We start from the raw sequence: 15,702 nt of genomic DNA on the forward strand, positions 1-15,702 counted from the left end.
ATTTATACCACATGTCAAATTACCTAAAAAAAAAATTATACATTAAAAAATTAATAAATAAAATCGATTCTGTGGTTTTTTATTTTACCACCTCATAAAAAATAAAAATCAGAGTGTCACATGTATCCCAGAATGGTACAATGAAAGAGCCAACGTTTCCCAAAAATATTTTTGCACCCCAAGGCCCCTATATTTTTATATGATGCCAACAAAATATCCTAAACTAAGTAGGATGCCCCAAAATCCACACAGCACGCCTTCATGTCTGAGAGACCTGTAGTGCAAAAAAGGCCACATAAGGGATATTTCTAAGTACGTCAGAATGTGGGGCATAAATCTTGAGTTTTCTTTCTTTGTCAACACCTACTGTGTTACAGAAAAAAAAAATGGATTAAAATGAAAAATCTACAAAAAAATAAAATTTTAAATTCTTCCTCCACTTTGTTTTTATTTCTGTGAAACGCCTTAAGGGTTAATAAACTTCTTTAATGTCATTCTGACTAATTTAAGGGGTGCACTTTATGCGGTTATTGATTTATGGGGGTAACATACAGGCCCCTCAATTCCACATCAGAGCTGAACTGGTCCCTGAAAAATCAGAGTTTGCAATTTTCTTGAAAATCTGGAAAATTGCTGCTAAACTTCTAACATTCTAAAAAAGTCAAAGAATGTTTATCAAATGATGGGAACAAAGTAGAAATTGTAGATCGGAATTAATCATTAATTTGGTGCCGCATGACTATCGTACGAGCAGAAAATATCAAATCTAGAAAATTGCAAATTTTTCATTTTTTTCGCCACATTTTTTCCTTTTTTTCCCCACAAAACTGCTAAATATATCAATCTAAATTTACCACTAATGTAAAGTACAAAGTGTTACAAAAAAAAATCTCAGAATCGCTTTCATAAGTAAAAGCGTTCCAAAGTTATTACCAAATAAGTGGACGCATGTCAGAGTTTGAAAATTTGCCTTGGTCATTAAGGCCAAAACAGGCTGTTGAGTAAAGGGGTTAAACTAAGGAGGGAGACCAATTTATAAAAATACCTGCTGCAATTCTTGCTGCTCTTGCGTAATTCCCATTTTCTATGCAAGATATGAGCTCACTTCGATCCTCTATTGTGTGGCGTCGTACAAGTGCAGGTTTACCTTTGCCACACTTTGGCAAAGTAAAGGTGCTATAAAAAAAAAAAAAATAGATGAATAAATATTGTTGCACATTTTTGCACCATTTTATTTAATTCATGTAAGCAATTTAACAAATTTTTAAAAGTAACGAAAAAAGGTTATTGGACTATCCCACTGTATAGGAAAATTTTCTTAGGTCAAACTATGAACTTCACAAAAAAAAAAAAAATTGAATGTGTTCCAGACATCAAGGAACTGCAAAAGGTATTGTACTATGGAATCCTAAAAAGTCCCACGTAACTAAGGATGATCAGCAGACATGCAACCCCACGGCTAGTAAAAACTGAACACTATTGTGAATCTGTGGAGTTCTGCAATGCACATTTCTGCAGTTTGTTTCAATGAACAACAATATACACTGCTAAAAAAAAATAAAGGGAACACTTAAACAACACAATGTAACTTTAGTCAATTACACTTCTGTGAAATCACACTGTCCACTCAGGAAGCAACACTGATTGACAATCAATTTCACATGCTGTTGTGCAAATGGAACAGACAACAGGTAGAAATTATAGGCAATTAGCAAGACACCCCGCAATTAAGTAGTGGTTCTTCAGGTGGTGACCACAGACCACTTTTCAGTTTCTATGCTTCCTAGCTGATGTTTTGGTTACTTTTGAATGCTGGCGGTGTTTTCAGTCTAGTAGTAACATGAGACAGATTCTAAAACCCACACAAGTGGCTCAGGTAGTGCAGCTCATCCAGGGTGGCACATCAATGGGAGCTGAGCAAGGTTTGCTGTGTCTGTCAGTGTAGTGTCCAGAGCATGGAGACACTACCAGGAGACAATAGAGTACATCAAGAGATGTGTAGGAGGCCGTTGGAGGGCAACAACCCAGAAGCAGGACCACTACCTCTGCCTTTATGCAATGATGAGCACTGCCAGAGCCCTGCAAAATTACCTCCAGCAGGCCACAAATGTGCATGTGTCCACTCAAAGTCAGAAACAGACACGATGAGGGCCCAACATGTGCTTACAGCCCAACACCATGCAGAACACCAAGATTGGCAAATTTGCCACTGGCACCCTGTGCTCTTCACAGATGAAAGCAGGTTCACACTAAGCACATGTGAAAGTCTGGAGATGCCGTGGAAAAAAATTCTGCTGCCTAAAACATCCTCCAGCATGACCGGTTTGGTGATGGGTCAGTAATGATGTGGGTGGCATTTCTTTGGGGGGCCGCACAGGACTCCATGTGCTTGCCAGAGGTAGCCTGACTGCCATTAGGTACAGAGAAGAGATCCTCAGACCCCTTGTGAGACCATATGCTGGTGCGGTTGGCCCTGAGTTCCTCCTCACGCAAGACAATGCTAGACCTCATGTGGCTGGAGTGTGTCAGCAGTTCCTGCAAGAGGAAGGCATTGATGCTATGGACTGGCCCGCCTGTTCCCCAGACCTGAATCCGATTGAGCACATCTGAGACATCATGTCTCACTCCATCCACCAACGCCACATTGCACCAGACTGTCCAACAGTTGACGGATGCTATAGTCCAGGTCTGGGAGGACATCCCTCAAGAGACCATCCGCCACCACATCAGGAGCATGCCCAGGAGTTGTAGGAAGGTCACATAGGCACATGGAAGCCCCACACATACTACTGAGCCTCATTTTGACTTGTTTTAAGGACATTACATTACATACTGTACTTCAGCCTGAAGTGTGGTTTTCCATTTTGATTTCTAGTGTGACTCCATATCCAGACCTCCATGTGTTGATAAATTTGATTTCCATTGATAATTTTAGTGATTTTGTTGTCCGCACATTCAACTATGTAAAGACGAAAGTATTTCTTACGATTAGTTCATTCATTCAGATCTAGGATGTGTTATCTTAGTGTTCCCTTTATTTTTTTGAGCAGTGTATTTGTTCTAAATGTAAATATGTTAAATTAATCCCTTTATTCTTTAAATACAACTTGTTGGGGTTTCATAAACACTGGATTGGGAAATCTTGACCTACAGCAACACTATATTAGATCCAATTTCATAAATGTTTTACCAGTAAAGTAAAGGAGAGTTGTGCCAAGTCTGAAGTCTACAATTTCTTCTATAAACCGTTGGTTCTGTTTCTTCAGTCAGTTCAATCCTTATTTGCTCACTGTTTAGGTCAATGGGGTCATATAAAGAGCGACTAATCAAAGAAAGTGGCCACCAGGATGTAAAAATTTACATAGTCAGGCCATGTATAAATTCTATACAACAGACACAAAGCTGTGCAGCCTAAAGATGATGTCCAGGACCAAAATCATAATTGAAGAAACATCTGTACGAGTTTCTTGCCTTATGTATAATCCCACCATAAAAGCACCTATTTCTTTTTGTGCCTTCCATGCCATTCTGGTGTCTGCACTTGCCAACATACATGCATACTTGCCGACATGCCCAACTTCCTTTGCGCTGGGGTCACTAGACTAGTGCAAAACCCATCTCTACTCCTGTAAGACAATATTGCTTTTGTGGAGGGATCTGGATTTCATGCATACACTGAGCTTCACAAACCCTTAACTGATAAACTGAGATGTCATACCCATGCCCCAGACATCAGTCTCCGACCACTGGGATTATTATGATCACGAAAACTTAGGTCCCTTCCCAAGTGAATGGGGCAGCAGGTCACATGCTAGACTGCCACTCTATTCTCTCACTATAGGACTGCTGTAGATATAAAACATTGTGCGCCATCTTTAGAACTGCTAGAGAGTTAATGGAGAGGCAGCTATTTTCATGATCATAGTAGTCCAGTGGTCAGGCCATGACTGATCAGCTACTGTGTATGCTGCTGCTGCATTGACTTATGGGACAAAGGACCTACGTTCTTGTGTTTGTGTGAGTTCTAACAGCTGGACCTTTAATGATCAGCTAGTTATAGATCACCCCATGATACGTGCCAACTTTTAATCTGGGAATAACCCATTTTTTTGCACAGTAAATACAAAGGACAATCTACGGGATAACACTAGGAAGTAGGCATTACTGTAACGATTTACTAAATGTTCTACATTGATTCATTCCACAGCAAACCAGGAAAATTCAATAACTACCCCATGACCCATTGATTCCATGGGTCATTGTATTACATTCTAGGTGCACAGATCTAATACTTTAAAAATGTAACCCACTACCTTGGATTACACAGCATGCTGTTGCTGGAGGAGATACTAGATTCTGATGCACATCGTCTGCGCGGTTCCAACTTCCGCACTGGAGGCACTTCTATATCTTTATTCTTGTCTCCTCCTTCAAGGCCATTTGGAAGACCTGAAAAATAAACAAAACCCACATATTCAAAAAAGTCATGTGCAAATGTCTCAGATATAAAGGGGAAACACCATGCATTGCCAATCCCCTCTTCATTCATTGTGTAAAATTTTACAAAAATCTGCAAAATTCCCCAAACCCCTCATTTTAATATAAATGATCAGTATATGGCCATATAGCAATTCTACATGAACAGTTCACAAATTATGGGCCAATAATGACAGTATAACTGTCTTATTTTCATGCTTCAGGCAAGATGCACCACACAACTATTTTTTTTTAGTTATGGTCATTTTTATTTCCTTAATCTGGTAGTAATGCCACTAGAGTTCTCCCAGGTTATGAAATTACAAGGACATGGAAAAATATAAAACTAAGTTGTAAAAACAACAACATTTAGGTCCTATTTGTACTGTATATAATTGGAATGAATCAGTCTCCTTAAAGGGGTTGTGCGCTGCCCTGCAGTTCGGAGCTCCGCTCACAGCATCCGGAAGTTCATTACTCTGAACGCTGTGTGCGGGCTTCCGTGTTCGCAGCCGCCGGGCACGACGTCACGCCATTCGTGACGTCTCCCCCGCCCACGAGGGGGCGGGCGAGACGTCACGCACGGAGGCCGCGAACACGGAAGCCCGCACACAGCATTCGGAGTAATGAACTTCCGGATGCTGTGAGCGGAGCTCCGAACTGCAGGGCAGCGCGCAACCCCTTTAAGTATTATTACTAAAGGGCCAACAGTGTCAAAGAGGACTAAAGTAGATGGCCAAAATATCTTCCCCTTGGCTGTCCGTAAAAAAAAAAATAATAATAATTAAAAAAAAGTGCAGTACTGAAGTGTCAAAAAGGCACGGCCCAAGGTCTGCAATGCCTCTACTTTCATCCCCTGCTTTCTCCCTGTGTGATAGACTGACAAGGCTGCGCTTCCAACACGAAGCCCTGTTCAAATCTCATGCATGCATTGTGGATTGCAGCACACGTGCAGTAAGTTTGCCAGGTTCAATATCATCTTCACTGACTCACCACACACGAACCACAATCTGAAACTATGGTGCATGCGTATTTCAACAGGGCTTTCTGTCAGTCTGTCACACAGAGTGTGAAGCAAATAAGAGCCGAGAGGCACCACAGACCCTGAGCAATACCTCTGACACTTTAATGCAGCATTAAAGCCCTGGGCAGCAAAAAGGGGAGGTATTATTTGTATCCTTTACCTGAGACCTCTGTGATACTGTCAGCACTCAGTAGCAGAAAATCCACTGTATTAATTTCTCTACCCTACACGAACTTATGCAAGAAGAAATATCACTGTACATGGCTCAATAACTGTCAGGAATAGGCTATAGGGACAAAAGGAGTTCTGAAAGCGGAATTAAGAAAGCAGCAGTTAGTACATCCTTCACAAATTCTGATATAGTAAAAGTCAGCACAAGCACATGTAAGAAAAACAGTAACACCCACAACCTTGTTGAAGAGAAACCTGCAGAGGTACTGTATGGTGGTGCAGTGAACTCATTCCTATGCAGTATGGGAGTTTATTGTGCCTACATCTTATGTGCACAGAATTTGTGTTCCTCACAATTTTCCAGTTATAAAACCTGGTGTAGACAGTAATGATTCATAATATTCATATCACATCCGATTGTCACCTTTTTCTGTCTTCTAGTAGCATATTCACACAGTCCAAAATGCTGCAGCCAGGCATCTCCTTTATAAAGCACCAGCAACTTTTTCAATTCCAGGACTTTTTCAATGCCAAGTCAGCTCTGGAGTACACTGAAGGATGGGTTTCTGAAAATTTGCCTTGTAAGGCCAAGAACAGTTTTTTCAGGCAGAAAAAGATTTTTAAAAAATCCAGACAGCCCTTTGTTTTTTGCTATATTTTCAGACTTTTTTGGGCTACAGAAAGAACTACGGCATTTGAATTTTACAGCTGTAACAATTACAACCTAAAAATATATGTAAGGGCACAAGGGTATGTTTTACCATTGAGTTCAAAACAAAACCATAAAAAAATAGAAAGATTGTATGGGGAGGGCTCACTTATGCTGTATGTCATTTACCCGAGCAGGCCAAACAAAACACCCACAACCTAAGGTGTAAAAACTAGCAATTAACGTGATACAAGATATTTGGCGCTCAAGGATATATGGATATCAAGGTCAAGTAATCAAATAAATACATGTAAAAACACCTTATCGTTTGGGACTGAATGAATAATAAATAACAGTTGATTAATACCACAATAAAAACAAATTAAATTAGATAGTGTAGTCACGGGGCCCTTGTGACACATCCCTAATGAGTTTATATTATAAAATAGTATACAATATTATAAATATATAGAAAAGACCTATTAATTGCTGCTGTTTATAAAAAAGTATTTTCCTTAATAGCAGGCTGGGATCTGTAGTCCTCCCATAAAGTCTTCTGTCTTGGAAACTGTAAATCCTTAATTGTGGTTCCAAGGTATGCTGGGACTTATAATTGCCGTCATACAGTTAAATGGTAGGTTATTCTCCATTCATTATACCAGTGACAGTGTTCAGCATTCTTTACTGATATACAATCATGGCCTTAAATGTTGGCACCCCTGAATTTTTTCTAGAAAATGAAGTATTTCTCATAGAAACGGATTGCAGTAACATGTTTTGCTATACCAATGGATTTTGGGTCGCACTGTACAGCCAGTGTCAGACAGCTGGGTTTGCTTCCAAGATCTTGGGTTTTCCAGCAGGACAATGACCCCAAACATACGTCAAAAAGCACCCAGAAATGGATGGCAACAAAGCGCTGGAGAGTTCCGAAGTGGCAGCAATGAGTCCAGATCTAAATCCCATTGAACATCTGTGGAGAAATCTTAAAATTGCTGTTGGGAAAAGGCGCCTTCCAATAAGAGACCTGGAGCAGTTTGCAAAGGAAGAGTGGTCCAACATTCCGGCTGAGAGGTGTAAGAAGCTTATTGATGGTTATAGGAAGCCACTGATTTCAGTTTTTTTTTCCATAGGGTGTGCAACCAAATATTAACCCCTTAAGGACAATGGACGTACTCCTACGCCCCCGTTTCCGAGTCCTTAAGGACCGAGGACGTAGGAGTACGTCCTGTCCATTCCCGGCCCCCCCGCCGCTAGCCGGAGGAGAGCCGGTGCCCAATGCCTGCTGAAATCGTTCAGCAGGCATCGCGGCATATCGCCCAGGGGGGTCATTATGCCCCCCCCATGTCGGCGATTGCCGCAGATCGCTAGACAATTCAGTCCAGCGATCTGCGGCGATTCCGGGTCAATCGGGTCTCCAGTCAGAGACGGCCCCGAACAGCCAGAGCCTGCAGGGGTGAGGTGGCACTGGTGCCACCTCACGATCGCCCCGATTCGTCGCCCGGATTCCCGGCCGACCAATCAGGGCGCCTGCTGCGGGTGTCACTCCCGCACCCGCTCCGCCCCTCTTCCGGAGGACGTGAGCGGGTGCGGGAAGACGACCCCGGGTGCTGGGGACCCCGATCCCCGGCGTTAATGTTGGGATCGGGGCCCCAGGAGCGACGACTGCGGGACTGACCTGCAGCGTCGATCAAGCAGCAGCAGGAGGTGAGTGACAGCCTCCTGCTGTTGCTTAGCAACAGCTCCCAGCATGCAAAAAGGGCATGCTGGGAGCTGTAGTTATGCAACAGGAGGAGGCAGACCACCACAACTCCCAGCATTCCCTTATGGGCATGCTGGGACTTATGGTTTTGCAACAGCTGGAGGCACATTCTTTCTATGGAAAAGTGTACCTTCAGCTGTTGTGTAACTACAACTCCCAGCTTGCACAAACAGCTAAAGTGCATGCTGGGAGTTGTAGTGGTGCATCTGCTGGTTGCATAACTACAACTCCCAGCATGCCCGTTGGCTGTCGGTGACTGCTGAGAGTTGTAGTTTTGCAACAGCTGAAGGCACACTGAGTTAAGTAGCAAACCAGTGTGTCTCCAGCTGTTGCATAACTACAATCCCCAGCCAAAGTAGTATGCCTCCCGCTGTTGCATAACTACAACACCCAGCATGCCCTTCCGCTGTCCGTACATGCTGGGGGTTGTAGCTTTTGCAACAGCTGAAGGCACACTGGTTGCAAAACACTGAGTTTGTTGCCAAACTCTGTGTTTCACAACCAGTGTGCCTCCAGCTGTTGCAAAACTACAACTCCCAGCATGCACTGATTGAAAACTACAACTCCCAGAATGTACGGTCTATCAGTGCATGCTGGGAGTTGTAGTTTTCCAACAGCTGGATGTCCCCCCCCCCCCCCCCCAATGTGAACATACAGGGTACACTCACATGGGCGGAGGATTACAGTAAGAATTCGGCTGCAAGTTTGAGCTGCGGCAAATTTTCTGCTGCAGCTCAAACTGCCAGCGAGAAACTACTGTGACTGTACCCTAAAAACACTACACTAACACAAAATAGAATAAAAAGTAAAAAAACACTATATACACATACCCCTACACAGCCCCCCTCCCCAATAAAAATGAAAAACGTCTGGTACGCCACCGTTTCCAAAACGGAGCCTCCAGCTGTTGCAAAACTACAACTCCCAGCATGCACTTATAGACCCTACATGCTGGGAGTTGTAGTTTTGCAACAGCTGGATGTAACATTTTTGGGAAACCAAGCATTTTAGGTAAAACATTTTTTTTTTTTTTTTTTACATATGCAAAAGTAGTGAATCACCTGTGGGGTATTAAGGTTCACTTTACCCCTTGTTACGTTCCCCAAGGGGTCTAGTTTCCAAAATGGTATGCCATGTGGTTTTTTTCTTGCTGTACTGGCACCATAGGGGCTTCCTAAAGGTGACATGCCCCCCAAAAACCATTTGTCGCTCCTTCCCTTCTGAGCCCGCCGAACAATTAACATAGACATATGAGGTATGTGCTTACTCGAGAGAAATTGGGTTTCAAATACAAGCAAAAATTTTCTCCTTTCTACCAATTGCAAAAATTGGGTCTCCAAGAACATGAGTGTAAAAAATGAAGATTGTGAATTTTCTCCTTCACTTTTCTGCTATTCCTGTGAAACACCTAAAGGATTAATACACTTATTGAATGTCATTTTGAATACTTTGGGGGGGTGTAGTTTTTATAATGGGGTCATTTATGGGGTATTTCTAATATGAAGACCCTTCAAATCCACTTCAAACCTGAACTGGTCCATGAAAAATAGCGAGTTTGAAAATTTTGTGAAAAATTTCCAAATTGCTGCTGAACTTTGAAGCCTTCTGGTGTCTTCCAAAAGTAAAAACTCATACATTTTATGATGCAAACAAAGTAGACATATTGTATATGTGAACCCAAAAAGGTTTTATTTTGAATATCCATTTTCCTTACAAGCAGAGAGCTTCAAAAGTTAGAAAAATGCAAATTTTCCATTTTTTTCATCAAACTTTGGGATTTTTCACCAAGAAAGGATGCAATTTACCATAAAATTTTACCACTAAGTTAAAATAGAATATGTCACGAAAAAAAACAATCTCAGAATCAGAATGATAACTAAAAGCATTCCAGAGTTATTAATGTTTAAAATGACAGTGGTCAGAATTGCAAAAAACGCTCTGGTCCTTAAGGTGTAAAATGGCCTGGTCCTTAAGGGGTTAAGTTAAGGGTGCCAATAATTTTGTCCAGCCCATTTTTGGAGTTTGATGTGACATTATGTCCAATTTGCATTTGCATTAATATACCTGCTGAAGAAAGAACCTAGGGGCGGTCCTCAAACGCGTCTAGTCATTGAATCATTATATACTATTTTTGCTGCCAACAATACCAACATATTTGCTGTTACCTTCCATTCTATTTTCTGCAATCTAACAGTTACCAAGCGGCGCAGTCCGATCTAAACCAGGAAAGCGGAGCAGTCCGCAGTGTACCACATCCAACGGAGCATTCCGCACTTACAGTGCATCCAGTCTCACACGCATGAGACGGCAGCGCGGCCGACACTGGCAGTAGGACTTCACTGCCATCCTGGCAGCGGTGAGGTGAGGTACAGCACACCAGCGAGCGGGTAATATCTAACTACTAATACGGGCACAACTGCAATATAATCTGGAAAAGTCTGCTATGAGCAATAATTGACTATACCACAATTGGGCATTTACAGGGTTACCGCCATTGGATATATATCAGTAAAGAATGCTGAACATTGTCACTGGTATAATGAACGGAGAATAACCTACCATTTAACTGTATGACAGCAATTATAAGTCCCAGCATACCTTGGAACCCCAATTAAGGATTTATCATTTCCAAGACAGAAGACTTTATGGGAGGACTACAGATCCCAGCCTGCTATTAAGGAAAATACTTTTTATAAACAACAGCAATTAATAGTTTTTTTTCTATATATTTATAATATTGTATACCATTTTATAATATAAACTCATTAGGGATGTGTCACAAGGGCTCCGTGACTACACTATCTAATTGAATTTGTTTTTATTTTGGTTTTAATAAACTTATTATTCATTCAGTCACAAACGATAAGGTGTTTTTACATGTATTGATTTGATTACTTGACCTTGCTATCCATTTACCCTTGAGCACCAAAAATCTTGTATAAAAAAAAAAAAAAATGATGAGTATATATAATATATATATATATATATATATATATATATATATATATATATATATATATATATATATATATATATATATAAAGGTTTTGGGTTTAATAATAGTCCAAATGGACAAAAATACCATGAATGAACATAGCCTAAAAGGTGAAGCCTCTTGTTCATCACCAAGTAGGTCTCCTTTGCTCTCTCGTAAGGTTGCACTTACCTGGAATACTATATTTGTAAGGCACTGTTGCTTTTTATGGCAAATGTCATTTGTCTTCTAGTTAAACTTAACTAACAACCCTGTCAAATTATGGAATCCTCCCACTTGGAGGATGGTCACCCAGCTTTTTCACTTCATAACAAAAATACGACGCAGAACATAGGTTTAATAGCAGAACATTCTAGCCTCAAGTTACATACCTCATATGAAATTTTAAAGATTTGTTTGTTTTTTTATTAAAAAATAAATAAATAAATAAATGAAGTGGATGAATAAAGTTAAAGAACACAAAAAAAAAAAAAAAACACTTACAAACCTTACTGAGCTCTGGATCTGACCAGCTGAAAGAAAATATAGCCGCCAACATGAGAGTTGTCAATTAAAATAGAAAGCATTCTAAAAATGGTTGTTCCCATCAGGATATAAAGTTTAGGGCATTATAACTTGAAAATGGAAAATGCATAATGAATGAAAATTAGATGGAAATCAGAGGAAAAAAAATGTTGTGACAAAATTGGCTGAAGAAAACAGGATTGTCACAAGAAAACTTTTCTTAGAAAAAAAGATATGAAAAGGACACCTGAAGAAAACAGTGACATTTCCTCAACAATTTATGATATGGGGGGTGCATGTGAGGTAATCAAGGGGAGATAGAAATCAAAAAGTTTTTCAGCACAATCCCATATAAAAAATACACACAGGTATACATAGAAATGTTGGGACCCTCTCTTCATTCCATCAATATAATGGTTGTGTCTAGTTTAAGGAGAATACATTTTGACACAGTGGAGTGTTAAAGAGTACCGCTCATCAAAAAAACTTTATTATATTTTATAGTTCAATATCTCTAGATTCATTTTCTAATTGGGTTCTAATAAAAAAATGTATGCTTTTATGTGTTTTTTGTGTTTAAACTTTTGTCCACTAGGGGTCTCCCTAGGAGTCAATTTTTTAGTGATTTCGGACTCACGCCGGCCTGGCAGCTGAGCCCGAAATCGCATACTTCGCGCAGCTCCCCTCCTGTCAATTAGACAGGCGGGAGCGAGCGCTGTGTGCGCATCACTGCAGGGCGTGCTCCTGACTCTGCCGGCAAGTGGCGCTGACAAGGAGAACCGGCACCTGCTGGCTGAGAGTCAGTTGAGCGCAGCTCTGCAAGATAAAAGAATCATTTGTTGCATTGTACTCTGGGTCTGCCACATAAGTTTTCCCCCATATATGTTATGTATATATGCATACAGCATAGAGGAAGAAGGGCGGAAGCCGCCCGGCGAGGCCTCAGATGACGTTGCGCCTGCCGGGCCCCGCCCACTTCCTCCCTTCTCAGATGCTCCTCTCTGAGCTACCGAAGATGAACATAAAAAGGTAATTTTAAATGGTTTTTTATTCAAATAAACGCTAGGGATAGATAGAGTTCGAGACAGGGACAGATGGGGAGGGGGATTAGGGAAAGTTTAGTTGATAATAGGTACTCTTTAAAGCTTTTCTTCAGGATATTCATCTTAACTCAATGACACGACTAAACAGTCCACATCTCAAACAGAAGAAAAATTTATGGTGAAAAGAAAATATATGTTTTGGTTTATCATGATCCCATGCCGCAAGAAATCAAGTGTCATAAAAGCCAAGAGGAAAAACAAATGCCAATTCAGATTTGTTGAGGATCCCATCATGTTTTACTCTACTTTATCTAGAAACACATAAGTGATTGATGAAAATCATTTGCTTTCATTGTTTCAGGTATGTTTCAAGAAGCCAGAATATGTCGTATCTAAAACGTGCACGTTTGCTGGGAAGTAAAAAAGCTGGGGGAAAATCCCCGAAGCGCAGAGATTCTATAATTTATATTGCTCTCAAATATCCGTGTGCCACGTTAAAGACTGTGCACATCCTATAAAAAAATTCCCTCTGTTAGAACTGGGGGATGCAGCTGTCAGTCCTGATTGTTAATATTTTGTAAACTGAACCGTGGTATAAATGCACTGACAATTGGTTCCCCTTCTCCAAGGCTTTTCTAAAGACCGCATATGAAAAGGAAAACAAAGGTGACCAGCCATACCTATTAACACTTATAGTAAACATTAGAATTTATATGTATACAGAAATTGAAGATTACAAGGAAAAGTTGAACAAATTATTCAAGAAAAAACTTAAGACATTACATTGGAACAGGGTAAAAACATTAAATAGTGATAAAATAGAATTGTTTTTTATTTTCAGTCATAGAAATAGTACAAGTTACTTTGAGACATCTTTACCTAATATAAATTGGTGGCAGAGTGAACACACACACTAAATTATTTATATATTATAATATATAATATATATATTTATATATTATAATATATAATATATATATTTATATATTATAATATATAATATATATATTTATATATTATAATATATAATATATATATTTATATATTATAATATATAATATATATATTTATATATTATAATATATAATATATATATTTATATATTATAATATATAATATATATATTTATATATTATAATATATAATATATATATTTATATATATTATAATATATAATATATATATTTATATATATTATAATATATAATATATATATTTATATATATTATAATATATAATATATATATTTATATATATTATAATATATAATATATATATTTATATATATTATAATATATAATATATATATTTATATATATTATAATATATAATATATATATTTATATATATTATAATATATAATATATATATATATATTTATATATTATAATATATAATATATTAATATATAATAATATAATAATATAATAATATAATAATATAATAATATAATAATATTATAATATTATAATATATAATATAATAATATATATATATATATATATATATATCCAAAGAATAAGTTGGCCAAACTATTGTAAAGACCTGGCTTACAGGTGCAGGCTGCTGGGCTAAATATATATCGCCTGTTGAGATTATATATATATATATATATATATATATATATATATATATATATATATATATATATATATACACATACATACATACACATAGTTTTCATTGAGTCAGGATGCTGCAAAAAAAAAAAAAAAAAGAAAAAAGTTTCCACTGTTCAGTGCTAAGTCTTCTGACATGTGTCCCAACTTAGCCAATCACTGTCTTGCTGGGAGTGCAGTTCATGCAGGGACAACACGTCTTAGAAATAAGTGGTGAGCCGCGGAGACAGAGCCCTCAGAATAGCAGCTGCAGGGCAGGTGTGGTTGCTTTGTTTTTAATAGCAATGACTCGCTCTTAAATTTTCTGGGTCTGGAATACCCCTTTAAGTTCTTCAGAGCTGGCTGTTTATAGCTCTGTTCTATTAAAAAAAAAGACCTCTGAGAAAGTCTTCTTATGGTTTAAGTCTAAGTGGGTGCTCAAGCTGCAGGATCCACACATTTATCTTATGACACCTCACGTTTGCCATGAAATAAAAATATAAGTAAAATGCAACACCTTACAAATGCCAAGTGCAAAAACAAGCAAAAAAAAAATAACACAACACAAAATAAGCTAATAGTGTATACTGTATTGTTACCTAAACAAGTGTGATTTTATTAATACAGTGTTAATATTTCTTTGACAACCTATTCTTTAATAAAGTCCCATTTAATTACTTAGATCTCTGTTTTCCAGCTCCTCAAGCCAGTTTGCAGTGGCCAAAGGCGGTCTGAAGCAATGATGTTACGTAATTTGTCTATCTCCTATTCACTTTAATGGGAGTTGCACAAACAATGTAGCCTGGAGGCATGTTTAAAAATAAATAAATAAATAAAAAAAGAGTAGCTTGTAGAGCTACACAGATTGTGCAACTCCCATTAAAGTCAATGGAGTTACACAAATTGCATATCTTCCCTGCTTCAGCTTTCCAACCACATTCAGCTGCTGCAAAAAGAAAGGAGATTACTAGAGAAGCTGAAGTTACAAGGTGGGAAAACTCCTTTAAAGGGGTACTCCACCTCTAGACATCTTATCTCCTATCCAAAGGAAAGGGGATAAGATGTCTGATCACAGGGGTCCCGCCGCTGGGGACCCCCACAATACAGCATGCAGCACCCACCTGTATCTGCTTCCGGCAGCGATGGAGGTTCTGGCTCCTGACCACGGGAACGGAAGATCGTGACGTCACCACTCCGCCCCCGTGTGACTTCACACCCTGCCCGCTCAAAGCAAGTCTATGGGATGGGGCATGACAGCTGTCACGCCCCCTCCCATAGTCTTGCATTGAGGGAGCGGAGCGTGACGTCACAATGCTCCGGCCCCGTGATCGACAGTAATCAGAGCCGGAGCGAACACGCTCCGGGGACTGATTTTAACAGTGGCGGGACTCCAGCGATCAGGCATCTTATTCCCTATCCCTTGGATAGGGGATAAGATGTCTAAGCACCAGAGCACCCCGTTAAGCATGTCTGGGCTGAT

The 15,702-nt window shown here is 39.2% G+C and overlaps 1 protein-coding gene across 6 annotated transcripts in view; it reads right to left on the reverse strand.

Annotated features, from left to right (window-relative positions):
* Window positions 1-15,702, reverse strand: part of BRD1 (bromodomain containing 1) — a 136,260-nt gene that overhangs the window by 8,956 nt on the left and 111,602 nt on the right. For 4 of the 6 annotated variants that reach the window (XM_056573710.1, XM_056573708.1, XM_056573711.1 and 1 more), the window contains 2 exons: window positions 4,314-4,449; window positions 1,046-1,176 (listed from right to left, as the gene is read on the reverse strand). In XM_056573710.1, coding sequence (XP_056429685.1) covers window positions 1,046-1,176; window positions 4,314-4,449 — 267 coding nt within the window. Of the gene's footprint in view, window positions 1-1,045; window positions 1,177-4,313; window positions 4,450-6,095; window positions 6,250-15,702 lie in introns of those variants that run through there. The other 2 variants (XR_008892650.1, XR_008892651.1) reach the window with 2 other exon arrangements.

This window comes from Hyla sarda, chromosome 4 (assembly GCF_029499605.1).
Source record: "Hyla sarda isolate aHylSar1 chromosome 4, aHylSar1.hap1, whole genome shotgun sequence".
NCBI classification, from domain to species: domain Eukaryota; kingdom Metazoa; phylum Chordata; class Amphibia; order Anura; family Hylidae; genus Hyla; species Hyla sarda.